General features: G+C 37.4%; 1 protein-coding gene across 2 annotated transcripts in view; it reads right to left on the reverse strand.

Annotated features, from left to right (window-relative positions):
• Window positions 1-6,499: 6,499 nt before the first annotated feature.
• Window positions 6,500-15,469, reverse strand: part of Kbtbd3 (kelch repeat and BTB domain containing 3) — a 34,518-nt gene continuing 25,548 nt past the window's right edge. For both annotated transcript variants that reach the window (XM_008829697.2, XM_029561889.1), the window contains exon 3: window positions 6,500-8,702. In XM_008829697.2, the coding sequence (XP_008827919.1) occupies window positions 7,100-8,702 (1,603 nt within the window). In that variant the 3' untranslated portion in view covers window positions 6,500-7,099. The remainder of the gene's footprint in view (window positions 8,703-15,469) is intronic.

A 15,469-nucleotide genomic window follows, 5' to 3' on the forward strand; every position in this document is an offset into this window, starting at 1 on the left:
GAACCTCCAAAACAAAATCATAGATGAAAGGGGAAACATCACAACAGACACCAAAAAGATCCAGAACATTACAAGGGAATACTTTAAAAACTTATACACTACTAAATTTGAAAACCTAAAAGAAATGGACGGGTATCTAAAAGCATGGGAACCACCAAAACTAAACCAAGAAGAGGTCAACAGCTTAAACAGAGCCATAACACATATCCGTATGTGTTATTAAACACATAACTTGAAACAGTAATACTGTTTATTATTGAAACAGTAATAGAAAACCTCCTGGCTAAAAAAAGCCAGGACCAGATGGATTTACAGCAGAATTCTCCCAGATATTTAAAGAACATCTACATCCAATACTACTTAATTTATTCAAAAAGATAGAAATGGAGGGAGAACTTCCAGATTCCTTCTATGAAGCCAGCATCACTCTAACACCAAAGCCAGGTAAAGATACAACCAAAAAAGAAAACTATAGACCCATATCCTTGATGAACATAGATGCAAAAATTCTCAACAAAATACTTGCAAACCACATACAGACACACAGCAAAAAGATCATCAACCATGATCAAGTCAGCTTTATTCCAGAGATGCAGGGATGGCTCAATATATGTAAGTCAATAAATGTCATAAATCATATAAATGGACTCGAAGTCAAGAACCAAATGGTCATCTCAATAGATGCAAAGAAAGGCTTTGACAAAATTCAACATGCATTTATGTTCAAAGTTCTAGAGGGAATTGGACTGGAGGGAACATATCTCAATATAATTAAAGCCACATACAACAAATTCACAGCCAACATCATTCTAAATGGAGAAAAACTGGAAGCATTCCCATTAAATTCGCGTACCAGGCAAGGCTGTCCACTATCTCCACTCCTTTTAAATATAGTGCTTGAAACTCTTGCAAGAGCAATAAGACAAGAGAAGGAAATTAAAGGAGTAATAATTGGGAAAGAAGAGATCAAATTATCCCTTTTTGCAAAGAATATCATACTATACCTGAGACACCAAAAAATCCACCAGAAAACTAGAAAATAATAACATGTTCAGTAAAGTGGGGGGGTTACAAAATTTATCTACAAAAGTCTGTAGCCTTTCTATATAACAATAACAAGCAACCAGAGAAAGAGTACATGGGAACACACCTCTTCACAATAGCTGCAAAAAGAAAAAAAAAATCTCAGAATAAACCTGACCAAAACCATTAAAGACCTCTACAGTGAAAATTTTAAATCTTTAAAGAAAGTGATTGAGGAAGACATCAGAAGATGGAAGGACCTCCCATGCTTATGGAATGGAAGAATTAATATGGTAAAAATTACCACCCTACCAAAAGCCATGTATAGATTCAACACAATGCCAATCAAAATCCCCATGACATTCTTCACAGAGTCAGAAGAATCCATCCTAAGATTCATATGGAAGTACAAAAGACCTGATAACCAAAGCAACCCTGAGCACTAAGAGCAATGCTGGGGGGGATTACTATTTCAGATATTAAACTGAATTACAGAGCTATAGTCATAAAAACAACATGGTACCGGCATAAGAATAAACCCAGATATCAATGGAATAAAACTGAAGACCCAAATATGAATATGTGAAATTTCAGCCACCTGATTTTGAGAAAGGGGCCAAGAACAGTCACTGGAAGAGAAACAGCATTTTCAGCAAATGGTGCTGTTAAAACTGGGATCTCCACCTGTAGAAGAATAAAACTAAACCTCTTTCGCTTTGCACAAAGGTCAACCCCAAATAGATCAAAGACCTGAATGTGAAGCCTAAAACTCTGAAACTGTTAGAAGAAAACATTGGCAATAACCTACATGATATAGGTGTAGGAAAGGATTTTCTAAACTGGGTATCAATTGCTCAGGAAACAAGGTCAAGAAACAAAAAATGGGAACCCCTTAAACTAAAAAACTTCCATACATCAAAAGAAGCAACCAAGGAAGTGAAGAGAAAACCCACAGAATGGGAAAAAATCTTCACTAGTGACATGTCTGACAGAGGTTTATTATCCTGAATATATAACGAATTCAAAAACCAAAGAATCAAGAAAGTATTCCAATTAAAAGATGGGCTAAGGCGCTGAACAGAGAGTTCTCAAAAGAAGAAATAAAGATGGCTAAAAAGCATCTTAAAAGGTGCTCAATATATCATTAGTAATTAGTGAAATGCAAATCAAAGCCACATTAGGATTTCATCTTACCCCAGTCAGACTCGCTAAGACCAAGACAACAAAGGATACCTGATGTTGGAGAGGATGTGGGAAAGGGGGAATGCTCATCCACTGCTGGTGGGATTACAAACTTGTTCAACCTCTGTGCAAAGCAGTGTGGAGAACTCTTAAAAAACTACAAATGAACCTACCATTTGACCCAGTTATACCACTCCTTGGCATATACCCAAAGAACTCGTCCTGTTGCAGAGACACTTGCACATCCATGTTTGTTGCTGCTCTTCTCACAATAGCTAAGAGATGGAAGCAACCTAAGTGTCCCTCAATTGAGGAGTGGATAATGAAAATGTGGTTCATATATACCATGGAGTTTTACTCAGCAGTAAAGAAAGATGAAATCATGAAATTTGAAGTTAAATGAATGGACCTAGAAACTGTTATACTAAGTGAAGTAACATAGACTCAGGGGGAAAAAACAAACAAAAAACAAAACAAAACAAAAAACGACGTATGTTCTCCCTCATATGTGGATCCTAGCACCAAATCCTGATAAATGATTATGTAACCAGACATAACTACAGGAACCATAACTAAAGGAACCAGGGAGGTAAAGGAAAGAATCTGAAAGAGAACAGTAGGAAACAGGCATTACTAAGGGAGATGTGGATAAAAATGGGGTTATTTTAAGGGAAGAAAGAAGGGGGGTGGTTATAGAAGGAACCTTGGGGATAAAGGGAAAGAAGGGGCTCAAGAGAGATGGGACCATAGGAGAAGAGTATTATTAAGGGAGAAATGGGGGGAATGGGGGCACTTTAAATGGGGAAACCATGGTGGAAGCTCTAGACAATGCAAGAGGTAAATAATGCCTAGCTAGTTTTAAAAACCCAGAGGGAACCATATTAATCGAACAATCTACTGACAAATTATACATACAACTAGCTCAAGGAATATAATACATGTCTAAGCAAGGTTTATCTGAGAACATTTGGTCTTTGCCCAAGCTTTATCTACAAAGCACATGGTAATTAAAAGTACCAGACTGGTGGAACTAACCTTCTTGGATGTTTAAGAGCCATTCTTTTGAGGACTATACTAATTTGGTCAGAGAGAAATAAATGATAGTTTTTGCTCCTTGCCCTCCTAGGTCAACTAAACTCCAGGGGACTATGAGCATCTCTCAAAATGTAACTGTGGTGTGTCACTTGTCCTCTTGATCAAGGAGGCCATGGAGACCCCACCAAACAGACTTTGTCCAGTCTATAAAGAGGAGGGTCAACAAAGAGGAAACATTTCCTCCATGCCTCAAGTGAAGCCAGCCACAGTCGACCAGGACCTCTGACTTACCTTCACATAGATGGAACTGGTAAAATAAGGGAGCCAGGGGCTCCTCCCAAGCCCATATGACCCCTGAGGAACAGATCCTCAAATGACCTTAAGAGTAAAAATAAATTTGTTTATCTGGGCCAACTGTGTGGTCTTAAACACCCAAAAGGAAAGTATAACCAAAGATTAAAGGGATCAATATAATTCTTTAAGAGTCCATGTGTATAGCTAAAGGATACATAACAAGACACAATGCCAGACAGGAGATACCTTCCTTTGAGTTGTTGGCCAGGGTGGCCCAAAAGACTCCCAGACAGTAACGAACTGGGAAAATGAACAGCAGACCCCAATCTTAGTTGAAGAACCATTAGTAACTCATTGCTGCTAGACGAGGAAGAGCTGATCTTCCTAAAACAAGGAACTCTAGATAGGCTGACTAGATTCAGTGGATGGACAAGCACTGGAGAACGGTAGGGGGTGCTGACAACACAGTAACAGGGATTACAGAGTATATGGGCTCCAGTGGAATGGGGGGACTACGGGAGGGTGCCAATTGGGATGTGGGTATATAGGTGAATAAGATTGTTTGGGATGTTCTATATGATATACACAAAAAAATCAACAAATTTTAAAAATGAGTTACATTTGAGGAAGAAGCATAAAAATTTGCTCCATGTTAATAGAGGTGAAACACATTACCATTCAAATCTACCTGATGATTTTATGCCCATGCCCAGGTAGAGCTCAGAAAGCAACTGACTGTGATTAGTAATAATCAGACACATAGAGATTAGAGATGCTTGTGCAAATATCTAAGTGTTGGTAGCATTAAAAACGAGCCTTTCTGTAGGAAACAGTATATTTTAAAATGAAATGGAGATCTTTTTGAAAGGTTAAAAACTCACTCAATTGTATGTCATAGGGTTTATACTGAGTTCAATATTGTATAGCTGTATTAATTCAACTGTGAACCTAAAAGTTTACAGCGAACTTTGAAAGAGATGCATCTTTGTTCTGGAAATTGTTATTGAATATGTTAATGCTGTAATGAAGTGCTTCTAATCATTAAATAAATAATTTAAAAAAAATAAGTGCAGTAACTAAGGCCAAAAACCAGCATAAGGAAAGGCAGTAAAGCCAAAGCAGATGGAACCAGCTAGGTCTTGAAAACAAGACCATGTCTGGAAACATCACCACGTCAGTGGCCTACGAGAAGATAGTGGAAATGGAGGAGACAGCAATGGAGCATTGTCGGGAAGGGACTCTTTAGCTTCTCCTTTCTGGAAGGAATGAATAATTCCTAGAGTCAGTGATGACAACATTTGAACACAGTGCTTAACAGTTCTGTCAGTTCATGTATAAGGCACTCACTGCTATGGGCTTTCTCAAATAGTATCAAAGAAGCCTTCACGCTGTTTTCTCTTTCCTTAAGCACACATGAGAGGGAAGGGCAGAGCCACTCAACTGTGTGTGTAGAGGAAAAGCTGTGGATCTCCTAGTTGATAGTCTGATTTTGGAGCTGCATATAAATATATTCTGCTTGGTTTTTAAAAATACCTTTTAAATTTATATTGCATAAATTTATATGGTAAAAAAAAGACTTTAATTTAGGTATTATCTCCATTCTGTACTTGCTACAGATTAATATTTATCACTGAGTGTAGGAAACTACATTTGATTCAGAGAAATGAAATGTACAAATTACCTGAGATGTAAATCAGGGGTCCTAAAACTAAAATGCCTGTATCTTTTTAAGTGATCAAGGAAACACAGTTCTCGCAAGGCAGAACCATCCAGCTAAGAACAAGGATGGTCAGTACTTTTTCCTTGTTAAAATAAAAAATTGATCAAAATACATTGTATGAAACTCTGGAGTTAATAAAAATTATTTTAGAAAGTTAAAAAGATTAAACATTTACATAGTTATAGATTTTAAATATAACCAATATTAGAAATTTGAGGAAGTAATTCACTTTGAATAATTTACTTTAGTGGCAAAATATGATGCTTACAGTTAGCACTAATCCCAGGAAACTGCTTTGGTACTAATTGAATCCTGGAATCCTGCAATCTTCCTGCAGCTCCCAGTCACACAGGATTCGTAGTCATCATAGCAGAGACACTTGCATATCCATATCGATTGGTGCACTATTCTCAACAATCAAGATAAGGAATCAGCCTAGATGCTCAGCAAAGAGAAGAAGGCAATGTGGTAGATGCACACAATGGAATTTTATTGAGCCGTCAAGAATGAAATCAGGACACATGGAGGAAAATGGTGGAACTGGAGGTCACTATGTTAAGTGAAAGAAGCAAACTCATGAAGACAAAAATTGCATGTTTTCTGTCATATTTCAATCTACATTTAAGTTTATGTATCTGTACATGTAGCGTGTGTGTGTGTGTGTGTGTGTGTGTGTGTGTGTGTGTGTGTGTGATGAAAGTAGAAAGGGGACTCCGAGGGAAGGAAGAGATTTTAAGGGAGGGGGAGAATAGAGGGTAATGGACGTAGAAGTGGGGGGGACTATGGCAGGATGGACAACAGCGGAGTGGGATTTGGAGGATGGATGGAGGAGGACAATGAGAAAGGGGAAGGAAGAAGAACAGAAGTGTAATGACATATCTGTATGAAGGAGTCACTGTGAAACCTACCACTTTGTATGCTAATTTAATAGTAATTGACTTCTCTAGAGGTCAAAATTTCTATATTCTCTATTGAGAACTGATACTGATATGGAAAAGATATTTTTTGAAAAGTAGCATTTCATAATGCAAGAGCATCACTTAATGGGTTACATGTTAAGACAAACTCAGGCCTGGTGCAACTTAGAATCCAAATTAAAATTAAAAAATGTAAATTTACCAATTTAGAACCAGAAAAGGAGCTATGATACTACTAAAAATTCAAACTAAATGACACTAAAAACAAATAGAAATAGAAATTTAAAAAGAATTCACTGCTGATGGCTTAACATTGTAACATGCTACAATATACTCTTAATGAAGATATATTACATGAATATAATATTACACATAAAACAGTACATGGTATATTGATCAGAAGGATGGAGAAACGTATTTCATTTTAAGAAAATTTCTGACCAAAACCAAGATAAAAGACAAAAGTGTTTAACAATCATAAAGGATATTCAGCAACTCTTATACCTGCAGTGTCAAGATAGGTTTCTCACCAATTTCTAATTTACCTTTCACACCACCTAATATGCAATATAACTTCTACTACCTCAAGGGATCCCCTTCTACAAAGTATAAACATTGTGAACATCGATTTGTTTTTCTCTCTTTCATCAATAAAGTACTTTAAAAACTAAAGTGCCAAAGCCTGTGACTTATATTTATATATGAAAATACTGTGTATTCTGGATTACTCAAGATTAAATTATATTCAATATAATTTTTGGTAAAATGTAGCTTGTATCTTAAATTTCTGGGAACTGTCTATTCATAGCTAACATACACATAATCATTCTCTAATAGCAGGAATATCTTATTGTATTAAGATGTAAAGACTTTTTAACAAGCCTTTAAGATGTGGAATAGTTTTAGAATACTCAAGCAAATATTAGGTTTAGAAATGATTGGAAAACCATGGGTCCCTGTGTTTATTGAACTGAATGACCTGGCAGTAAAATTCAGTTAGGGCTCTTGGCATTGGTGAAACCTCTTCCCACTCTGACCTGCTGCTGTGGTAGACCTGCACCTCGTCTGTGATCTCATCAGGTGCGTAATCACCACCTAATATATAAATCTTATCCTCAATCCCAACTGCGCCAGCATTAAAACCTGCACATTCAAAAGACCCTTCACCCTTCCAAACACAAGTATCAGGACAAAAACTATACACCTTATAGGTGGAAAGATCACATATATACAGCGTGCAATTTACCGGGACAGCTTTAATTAGAGTAGCATGAAAAAATTGCCCAAACTCTGCTACTAGTTCAGACCACTGGTCAGTTGTAGCATTGTATTTAAAAAAACAATCAAGGGATGGGTTAAATGCATCTGCAATCTCTACCTCTGATCCAAGAACATAAATGACATTCTGGCATGCACTTGCTTCTGGGTAGTAGATGCCTCTGGGCAAAGGGCTAACCGATACCCACTCTTTGGAGAGTGGATTGTAGGATTCAACATCTAAGAGACTTTTAATGTCCTGAGATCCTCTAGTCTTTCCACCTATGACAAACAGTCGATTGAGAGCCATAACTGATGTATGCATGGTTCTTGGTGTTTTCATTGTTGAAACCAAGAAGAAATCATTTTTGACTGGACAGTAGCACCAGGTCTGATCAGTGGCATCATGGTAAGACTCAGCGATATGAAGTCGAACCTTTCTACAGCACTTCCCTTTGCAACCACCTGTCAAGAATATTTTCTCTCCGTAACTAGACAGGCTGGACCCTGGTAAATCAATCAGATGTGACTGTGGCAGTATTTTCCATGAATCAGTTTTAATATTATAGCAAAATGTATACTGATTTTCTCCACTTTCCTCTGTTTTATGGATGAATATATATTTTTCAGTTGTGGATGGCCGAGCATCAGGGAACAGGCCACTGGAGCCCTGCACACATTTAATGGCATCCACAATTGTGTCAAAACAGTTTGTGCTTTTGAGTAAACACTCCTCACTGAGCAGACAGTCTTGAAGTGTGTCCTCAGATAACTGATGTAATCTTACTTTTGTAATCAAATGAGGCAGGTGCTTTTGCCTGGATTCTAAGTTATGTTTAATCCAAGTGAGGACGACCTTTAGGACCATTTCTTCTTCAGGCACATTTAACTCATCTGATTCCAGACACTTTTGCAGCACTCCAAAACTCATCTCTAAGAAATCACTGGATTTAAATAATAAATGAAAGTGATGTTGTACAAAGTATAAAGCATGATTAAACAAATGGGTAGAGCCGTAGCTGTCTGACAGAGATAACAAATGTAAGCAGTTGACCAGATTAATGCTTTTTATTAGGAAGTCACTGCAAGCTCTGGCCAGGAAGGGGACTTGAAGAAAAGACGACAACTGAAAGAGCGCTTCCACGTTGTTACCTGCTAGCTCTGTCTTTCCGGTATAGGCATAATCAAGAAAAGCTTTTACAGCTTTGGAGGACAAATTAGTAATGGTAACACTTCCATCATCTCGTTCTTTCATGTTTACTTCAAACAGAGCCCTGCAAAAATAAAGAGCAAAAAAGCATGAGCTAAAGAGAATATTCTATTCTACAATCATTTCAACATTATCTTAAAGACACATCACTTACCATTTAGTAAATTTAAAATATATTTATGAATTCTCATTTAATGGTGCTCTAATGAATTATTTTAACATATTACCCACTGACAAACATATTATGTAACTTCCGTATTAAAAATATATACAATACAGCTGAGATACAGCAAGTAATGGAAAAAGACTATAATGGTTAAAAGTTTACATGTTGGTTACTTCTCATATATAACTCATAGAATTAGGGCCAATTTTGTTGAAGGGAAAGTTAGTCACAGCTGTGATAATAACTAAAATATCTTAATTTACAATGCTTGAGATCTTAGGCTTTATTTCATTTGAATCTTTCTGTATTTATTTCTCTGGTTGTTTTTGTCTCCAACTCAGAGACCCTCCTGCCTCTGCCTCCAGAGCGATAGGATTCAAGGCATATGCCATACCACCTGGCCAGGTTTTAGGCTTAAAATCTTCTTTTTTCAAGTTAACACTTGATTTGACCATAATGCACCATGAAGCGGAGAGAGAGGTACTGGCTGTCACCAGTGAGTTTATCTAGCTTTGTGTGGAAATCTACCAAGTCAGGCACATGTCAAAAAAGACATACTTCATACAGTATTTCACAACAGGGGAATGTGATTTCAATAAAACACAAAACAGGGGTCTAGAGAGATGGCCCAGTGGTCAAGAGTACTGGCTGCTACTGCAGAGGACATGGCTCTGTTCCCAGCACCCACTGTCCTTAACATCGGTTCCATGGGATCCGATGCCCTCTTCTGGCCTCTGTACACAGTGCACTTACATACATTCAGGCAAACACTCATACACATTTTTAAAAAATTAAAATTACACAAAAAATCCAGAAAATGAAACAGTGTAGTACACCAAGTCTAAAGGGCCAAACACAAGTTTATACATCAAGAAGCAGAGAAACAAAGACTGCCCCCCAAATTTGAATAACTAGGCCAGCTGAATATTTTTTTTCCTTATTTCATTTCTTTTCTCTTTTTTTATTCTTTCATATGTGATTTGTTTTTTATTTTAATTTTTACAAAAACTTTGTTGAGAATTTCATACATGCATATAAGGTGTTTTGATCAAATCCATGCCCACTCCCTCCGCTCCAACATTCCCCCCTCTGAAGAGGTAACCCTAAAATCTTTTAAGAATTAGAGACAAGCTCCCAAATACTTCTAACGTTTTTGGCCTTTGGAACAGAGTATGTTGCTAACAGGCCCAAGGACATTTTGACTTTTAGCCAAGAAACTAGCTACATTTCTTTGGGGTCTTTTTATCCTAACTGCCTAGCCAATTCCTACCTCCTATTCTTATCACGCCATCCTCTGAAGGGGTTAATTTTAAAAAATAAATCTAGGGGTTTGGGAATATCTCGAGCTCAATGGAGACAAAAAAATAACAGTTATTTGGAAAAGTGTGGGCAAGGAATAAAGTGTATTTTATCCTGTCTTAAGAGCAGTCACCATTTGTGATGATATTGGCAAAAAAAAAAAAAAATTCTGTGCAATACCTCGGTGCATCCAGTACTCTGGGGGAAAATCAATTTACTTCTTGGAGTCTACCCCAGAGGGTAAACGAATCTATTAGAGAGCAGATGATCCAGGCCCCAGGAAATGGATGATACAAAGCCTTTTACTAAGCTAGCCAATAAAATCCTTCTTAATACAAAGCCAAATACATACAGTGACAAAATTATAAATATCAGAATTACACAAGGGCCTTCAATAATGTATGTCAATTTAGAAATACTAATCTGCATGCCTAGTTATAGTATCTATAATCAGTCCAAGGCAATATGAGAATGGCTCTAGAGACAGCTGTAAGTAGGTAGCTCTTCTACTTATTAGCCATGTGACCAGCAACTTTGGTAATAATGACCATGAAAGAGAGTCTATTAATGCTAACTATGCCGTGCTATATCACACATGAATAAGGAATCATGGAGAAGATTTAAAGCATTGCTAAAGAATTTGTAAAGTGTTAAAATATTAGTTTGAATTTTAATGAAGTTTTCTAAAATGGATACAGTATTTCAACTAAAGGATTATTAATGTACTATAAAACAACTCAAGGTATGGACTGAAGAAAGTCTTATCACTATCAACAGAATTACTTCTAAAAAGATGAAGGGATTAAATCAGTAAAGAAAAATTATGAATTTGAAAATGGGGATACAGGTAGTCCCAATCTCACTGAGCTGCTGAGAATAATAAATGACTTAATCAATGCAAACCATTTGCTGATAATACTTTAAGAAAACTTTCTAAAAGATTCCATGTGTTTTTAATCCGTCATCAGCTCGTACAGCTTTCAGGAGGCACATGTAAGACGCACTTCTATGCTTTGTCCTACTTACTTTTCAAGAAGTCAGCTTATCTCAAATTCACCATGCTATTATGAAGTGGCTTCTATAGGATGTCTCATTCCTTTTCATTTCCTTGATTTTACATCTTAGTCATAATTTTCACTATCAAAATACCCATTGCATACTTTTCGATAATTTTATTATGTTTCTGTCAATAACTATTAGTGTATTTTATCAAATACAAATATGAATTGTTATTATCATACAAGAGTATAAGTGATTAAATTTCTATCTCTATACATACTTTCATGTGAACTAGCCAAGTAAAAGTTCAATAAAGAAATTGATATTTAAAACAGGTTAAATTTTTTAAAAACTTCGTTATTCTGTTTAACAGTAATTTTATTTTAATTTTTTGATTTATTTTTATTTTATGTGTATGAGTGTTATGCCTGCATGTATGAAAGTGTACTTGTGTTACGCAAAGCCCACAGAAGCCAGAAGATGGTGTCAGATCCCCTGGAACTGGAGTTACCCATGTGGGTGCTAGAAATCAAACCCGGGTCCTCTAGAAGAGCAGCTAGTGCTCTAAACCCCCAAGCCATCTCTCCAGCCCATAACAGCAGTTTTAAAGATGAAATGCAGACCCATAAAAAGCTAGCAATAAGGTGAACAAAATATTATGGGTAAAAACAGTTAATTAGCTAATACAGCAGTCACACAAATGGCCCTGGCTAAACTAGTCACAGAAGTCACAGATCTGGAAATGGACAGGGAGAAGAGGAACAATGGTTAATAGGGTGAGAGGGGGATGGGGGGTAACTGGTGTGCTTTATATGCATGGGAGAAGTCATCAAAAGTTATCAGTAAACATTTAGTTAAAAAGTTAAGTTTGATAAGAAGAGCAGAAGACTAAAAATTCAAATCTTACAAGAACTTCTTATAGAATTAACAGTAAAGCATGGCAGGGAAATCAAGCTGTCTGCTGATAACAGGTTATTTTCATCTTTTGGATAGGTTTGGGAATAAGAATTTTATCAACTAACATTAATTGAATGTAAAGAACATTATGCTAACTTTTACTATACATTATTTTATTTATGACCTCCAGAATGACCCTGTGAGTTAGTTCCTATTTTTATTGTTCTAAGTTTTTGCTTAACAAGTGAGGACACCTGGTCTGAAGAAGGTAAGCAATTTGCCTAGAGTGACTAATAAGCAGTAGAACTTGGATTTAGATTTAGGGTGTACGTACTTAGCCATTACACTACACAGCTGCCTGTTAACAAAAGGCTACATTTGTACAGATAAGGGACACAAAAAAAGGTACGTGGAAGAAAAGCTGGATTAGAAAAGAGGAGGGAAGGCAAGGGGACACTGATATTATTAATAAGAATTGTCACAAGCATAGATCAGAAGGACAAGGAGATGGGATACAATAGCCTTTTATTTAATCCTAATCACACAACACACATCATATTCAATAAAGTACTCCTGTCCTAAGCTTATCTCCCCAAGACTGCTTACCACAAGACGTATCTGAGTCCAAGGTCGGCCATCCTCCTGTCTGGGTGCTGTCTGAGTCCAGGTCCAGATGGTGATGCAGGAATGCCGGGGGAGACTCTTGGGCCAGAGAGCTGATCCAGTGGCATCTCAACCAGGTATCAGTCTCGGGAACCATGAGGTCGAGCAGAGTCCATTTAGTTCTTGCTCTTCTTATACTTTGGTCTGACGTCATCACACAGCTGTGTCTTCTGACTGATAAGGTGCGCAGCTGACGTGGAGATTTCCTTTGTATACCTTAACCTGCCAGTAGCCTTGGGATGTAAGGGGTGTTCTAAGCTTACTATTCTAGGTTACATTTTATGATTTATTTAGTTTTATTTTATGAATTACAGGGACTACAATTTATGCTTTTCATTCCATCTATGCATATAACATGTGTGCTCCCTACATTCCATCCCCTGATCCTTAAGTGGTTTATATCCACAAGAAGGATCATGAAGAGTACAAAGATAATGCAACAAACAAGTACATCCAAGGAGAAAACACATCACAGCAAATACAAAGAGAGATGTCAACATAGTTATTTCTAATGATATAGAAGGTATAACAAAGCAGGGAATATCGACATGCAGGGAACAATCAGAATCACTAGTGGGTTTTTCCATATCACACAAAGTATTAAGGAGAAGTGAGAAATTAATTGCTCCAAACAACAGAGTCCTAGGCGCCACTGCAATTGGTATGTCTCCAAAAGGTCTGGTATGCGTTCCAGTTTAGATAAGCACAATTCTCAATGAAAGGTTTTAGAAGCATTCTGATGCAAAAGTATTTCAAAGACCATACAGGCATAGGTGGGTTAGTAGAGTAGCTTCCATTGTTAACCCAATCAAAATCAAGCATTTTTCTAACCTGGTCCACATCCAACAGCAACACTGTATATATAGCTGAGGGCCAGGTAAATTTTCTTTTAGAAATATATAGTGCAACAACAATCCAGTAAGCTTAACAATAAGTTTCCAATTCCATTTTTATGTTTTGTGTATACTAGCATCATGATACTATAAGTGACAAAAGTTGAGGAGGTGCACATAGGTCTTCCAGAGGTGTGCTTCCTAAGGTCAAATCTCAGTGCACACATTTCACCTCTTAATGCAGAATGAGCAATCAGAAACATGGATATTTCCCCAAAGCCTCAACAACACCCAGTGCAATTCTGTGTTAAGGCTATGATTCAAGCATCTAGTGAAGAATGTTCTTCAATCTTTTTATGGATCAATGCATTTACCAGAGGAAGGACGTCTATGAGTAGTCCTGAAAATGTGTGCCTTAAGCAATTTCTGGAGTTCTGCATCACAGTTTTTCCTGAAAGTTTCTTACCAATATGCAGGACAAGCAGAAAGACTTTTAAGCAAGAATAGCATACACAAGGAACCAGAATCCTTCCTTTATTCAATGGAAAATATTCCGGGATAACATTCATGTATAGTCCATCCTAAGGCTCTACCAATGAGATCAAAGATAGAACATTTAGCCAATTTCTTAATCTTGTTTGCATATGCCAGGGTATCAGTGTTCAAAATAGATTTCTTATGTTTTTTTTACAATTTTATGTAAGTCATGCATTTCCTCATCATATATCTTAAAATGAGAGTGAATATCTTGATCAATAGCTTCTAATTGTTCTTTATTGATAGACAATGTGATGCCAAGCTTGTTTATAGCTTCTCTGGCTTTTCCCATTAGTTCATCTTCATGGTAGCTCATGTATTCAGTACCTGAATCAAAAATGTGATCACGCTCAATAGTAAGTGAAGCAATAGCAGTTAAATTTCTATGTTGGAGGAATCCTCTAACTCTGGTAGTATTATAAATAGCAAAGCATCCTCTATCGGGTGCAGGATAGGTGTGTACAGTCACATCCCCAATGGAATGACTGTATACTTTCACAGTGAAGTTGTAGGGGTACATGGAGCAAACTGTGAAAGTCCATTACCAAGATCAGTGATGGAATCTGGAAAAGAGATCTGTGAGTTCTGAGGTTTGCCATTCTGCCATTAGAGGTTTAGTGGCAATACAGGTGTTGGACCCCAAGTCTAAGGTTTCTTCCAGAGGGTAATACATAGCTTCTGACCCCAAGAAATTAGTCCACAGAAAAGTCCTTGTAGGTATTTCAAAGGAGTTACCCAATCATCTGGGTACACTGCGGGTTCTTTAGGCCGGCACAGCACTGTCTGTGTAGACAACTAGCAGGTGAATGCTGCACAACGCATATTCACACCATGATGTTTCTTTGGGATTGAGCATAATTTATAAACTGCAGTCTCAACTCCACATCCTGTAGTGACCAGGGTGGCCAGACCTTATTTCACTCTGGCAAAGGCCAATTTTGCTTGTATGCGTTCTGTTTTTATTTTGAACAGCCTGAGGAGGTATCAAGCTGCCTCAGCAGATTCTTGTCTTTATTGTTAAAAAGCTCGAGTCACACTTTGTTTTAGCAGGGACACTTCTAAATGCAATCAAGTGAGGTTTTCGTGTGGCACTGCCAAGCCATCAGACACAGCATTAATTGCCTTCGTTTGTTCAGCTGTTAGGTGTTTGATGTCAGAGACGGTGGTCCTAATGTCCACCATCAATGAAGATGCAGCTCCAGCACCAAGGACAGCTCCAGCAACAAAGGCGCTGGTTGCCACAAACTAGCGGCTTTCGTGCTGCAAGCCTGTTGCCAGAAGAATAAGAAAAGTTTGGTAGATTCCTAAAACCTTTTTTCTATACATAGTTCCTCTGCAGGCAGCCGAGTCTTCAAATGTAGGGTGATGTGAATTTTTTTCAATTCTAGGTGCAACCAGAAGTCTGTCTAGTAATCTGATGTCAGGAAGCATCATTGG

Source organism: Nannospalax galili, unplaced genomic scaffold, assembly GCF_000622305.1.
Source record: "Nannospalax galili isolate Female #2095 unplaced genomic scaffold, S.galili_v1.0 scaffold854, whole genome shotgun sequence".
Lineage (NCBI taxonomy): Eukaryota > Metazoa > Chordata > Mammalia > Rodentia > Spalacidae > Nannospalax > Nannospalax galili.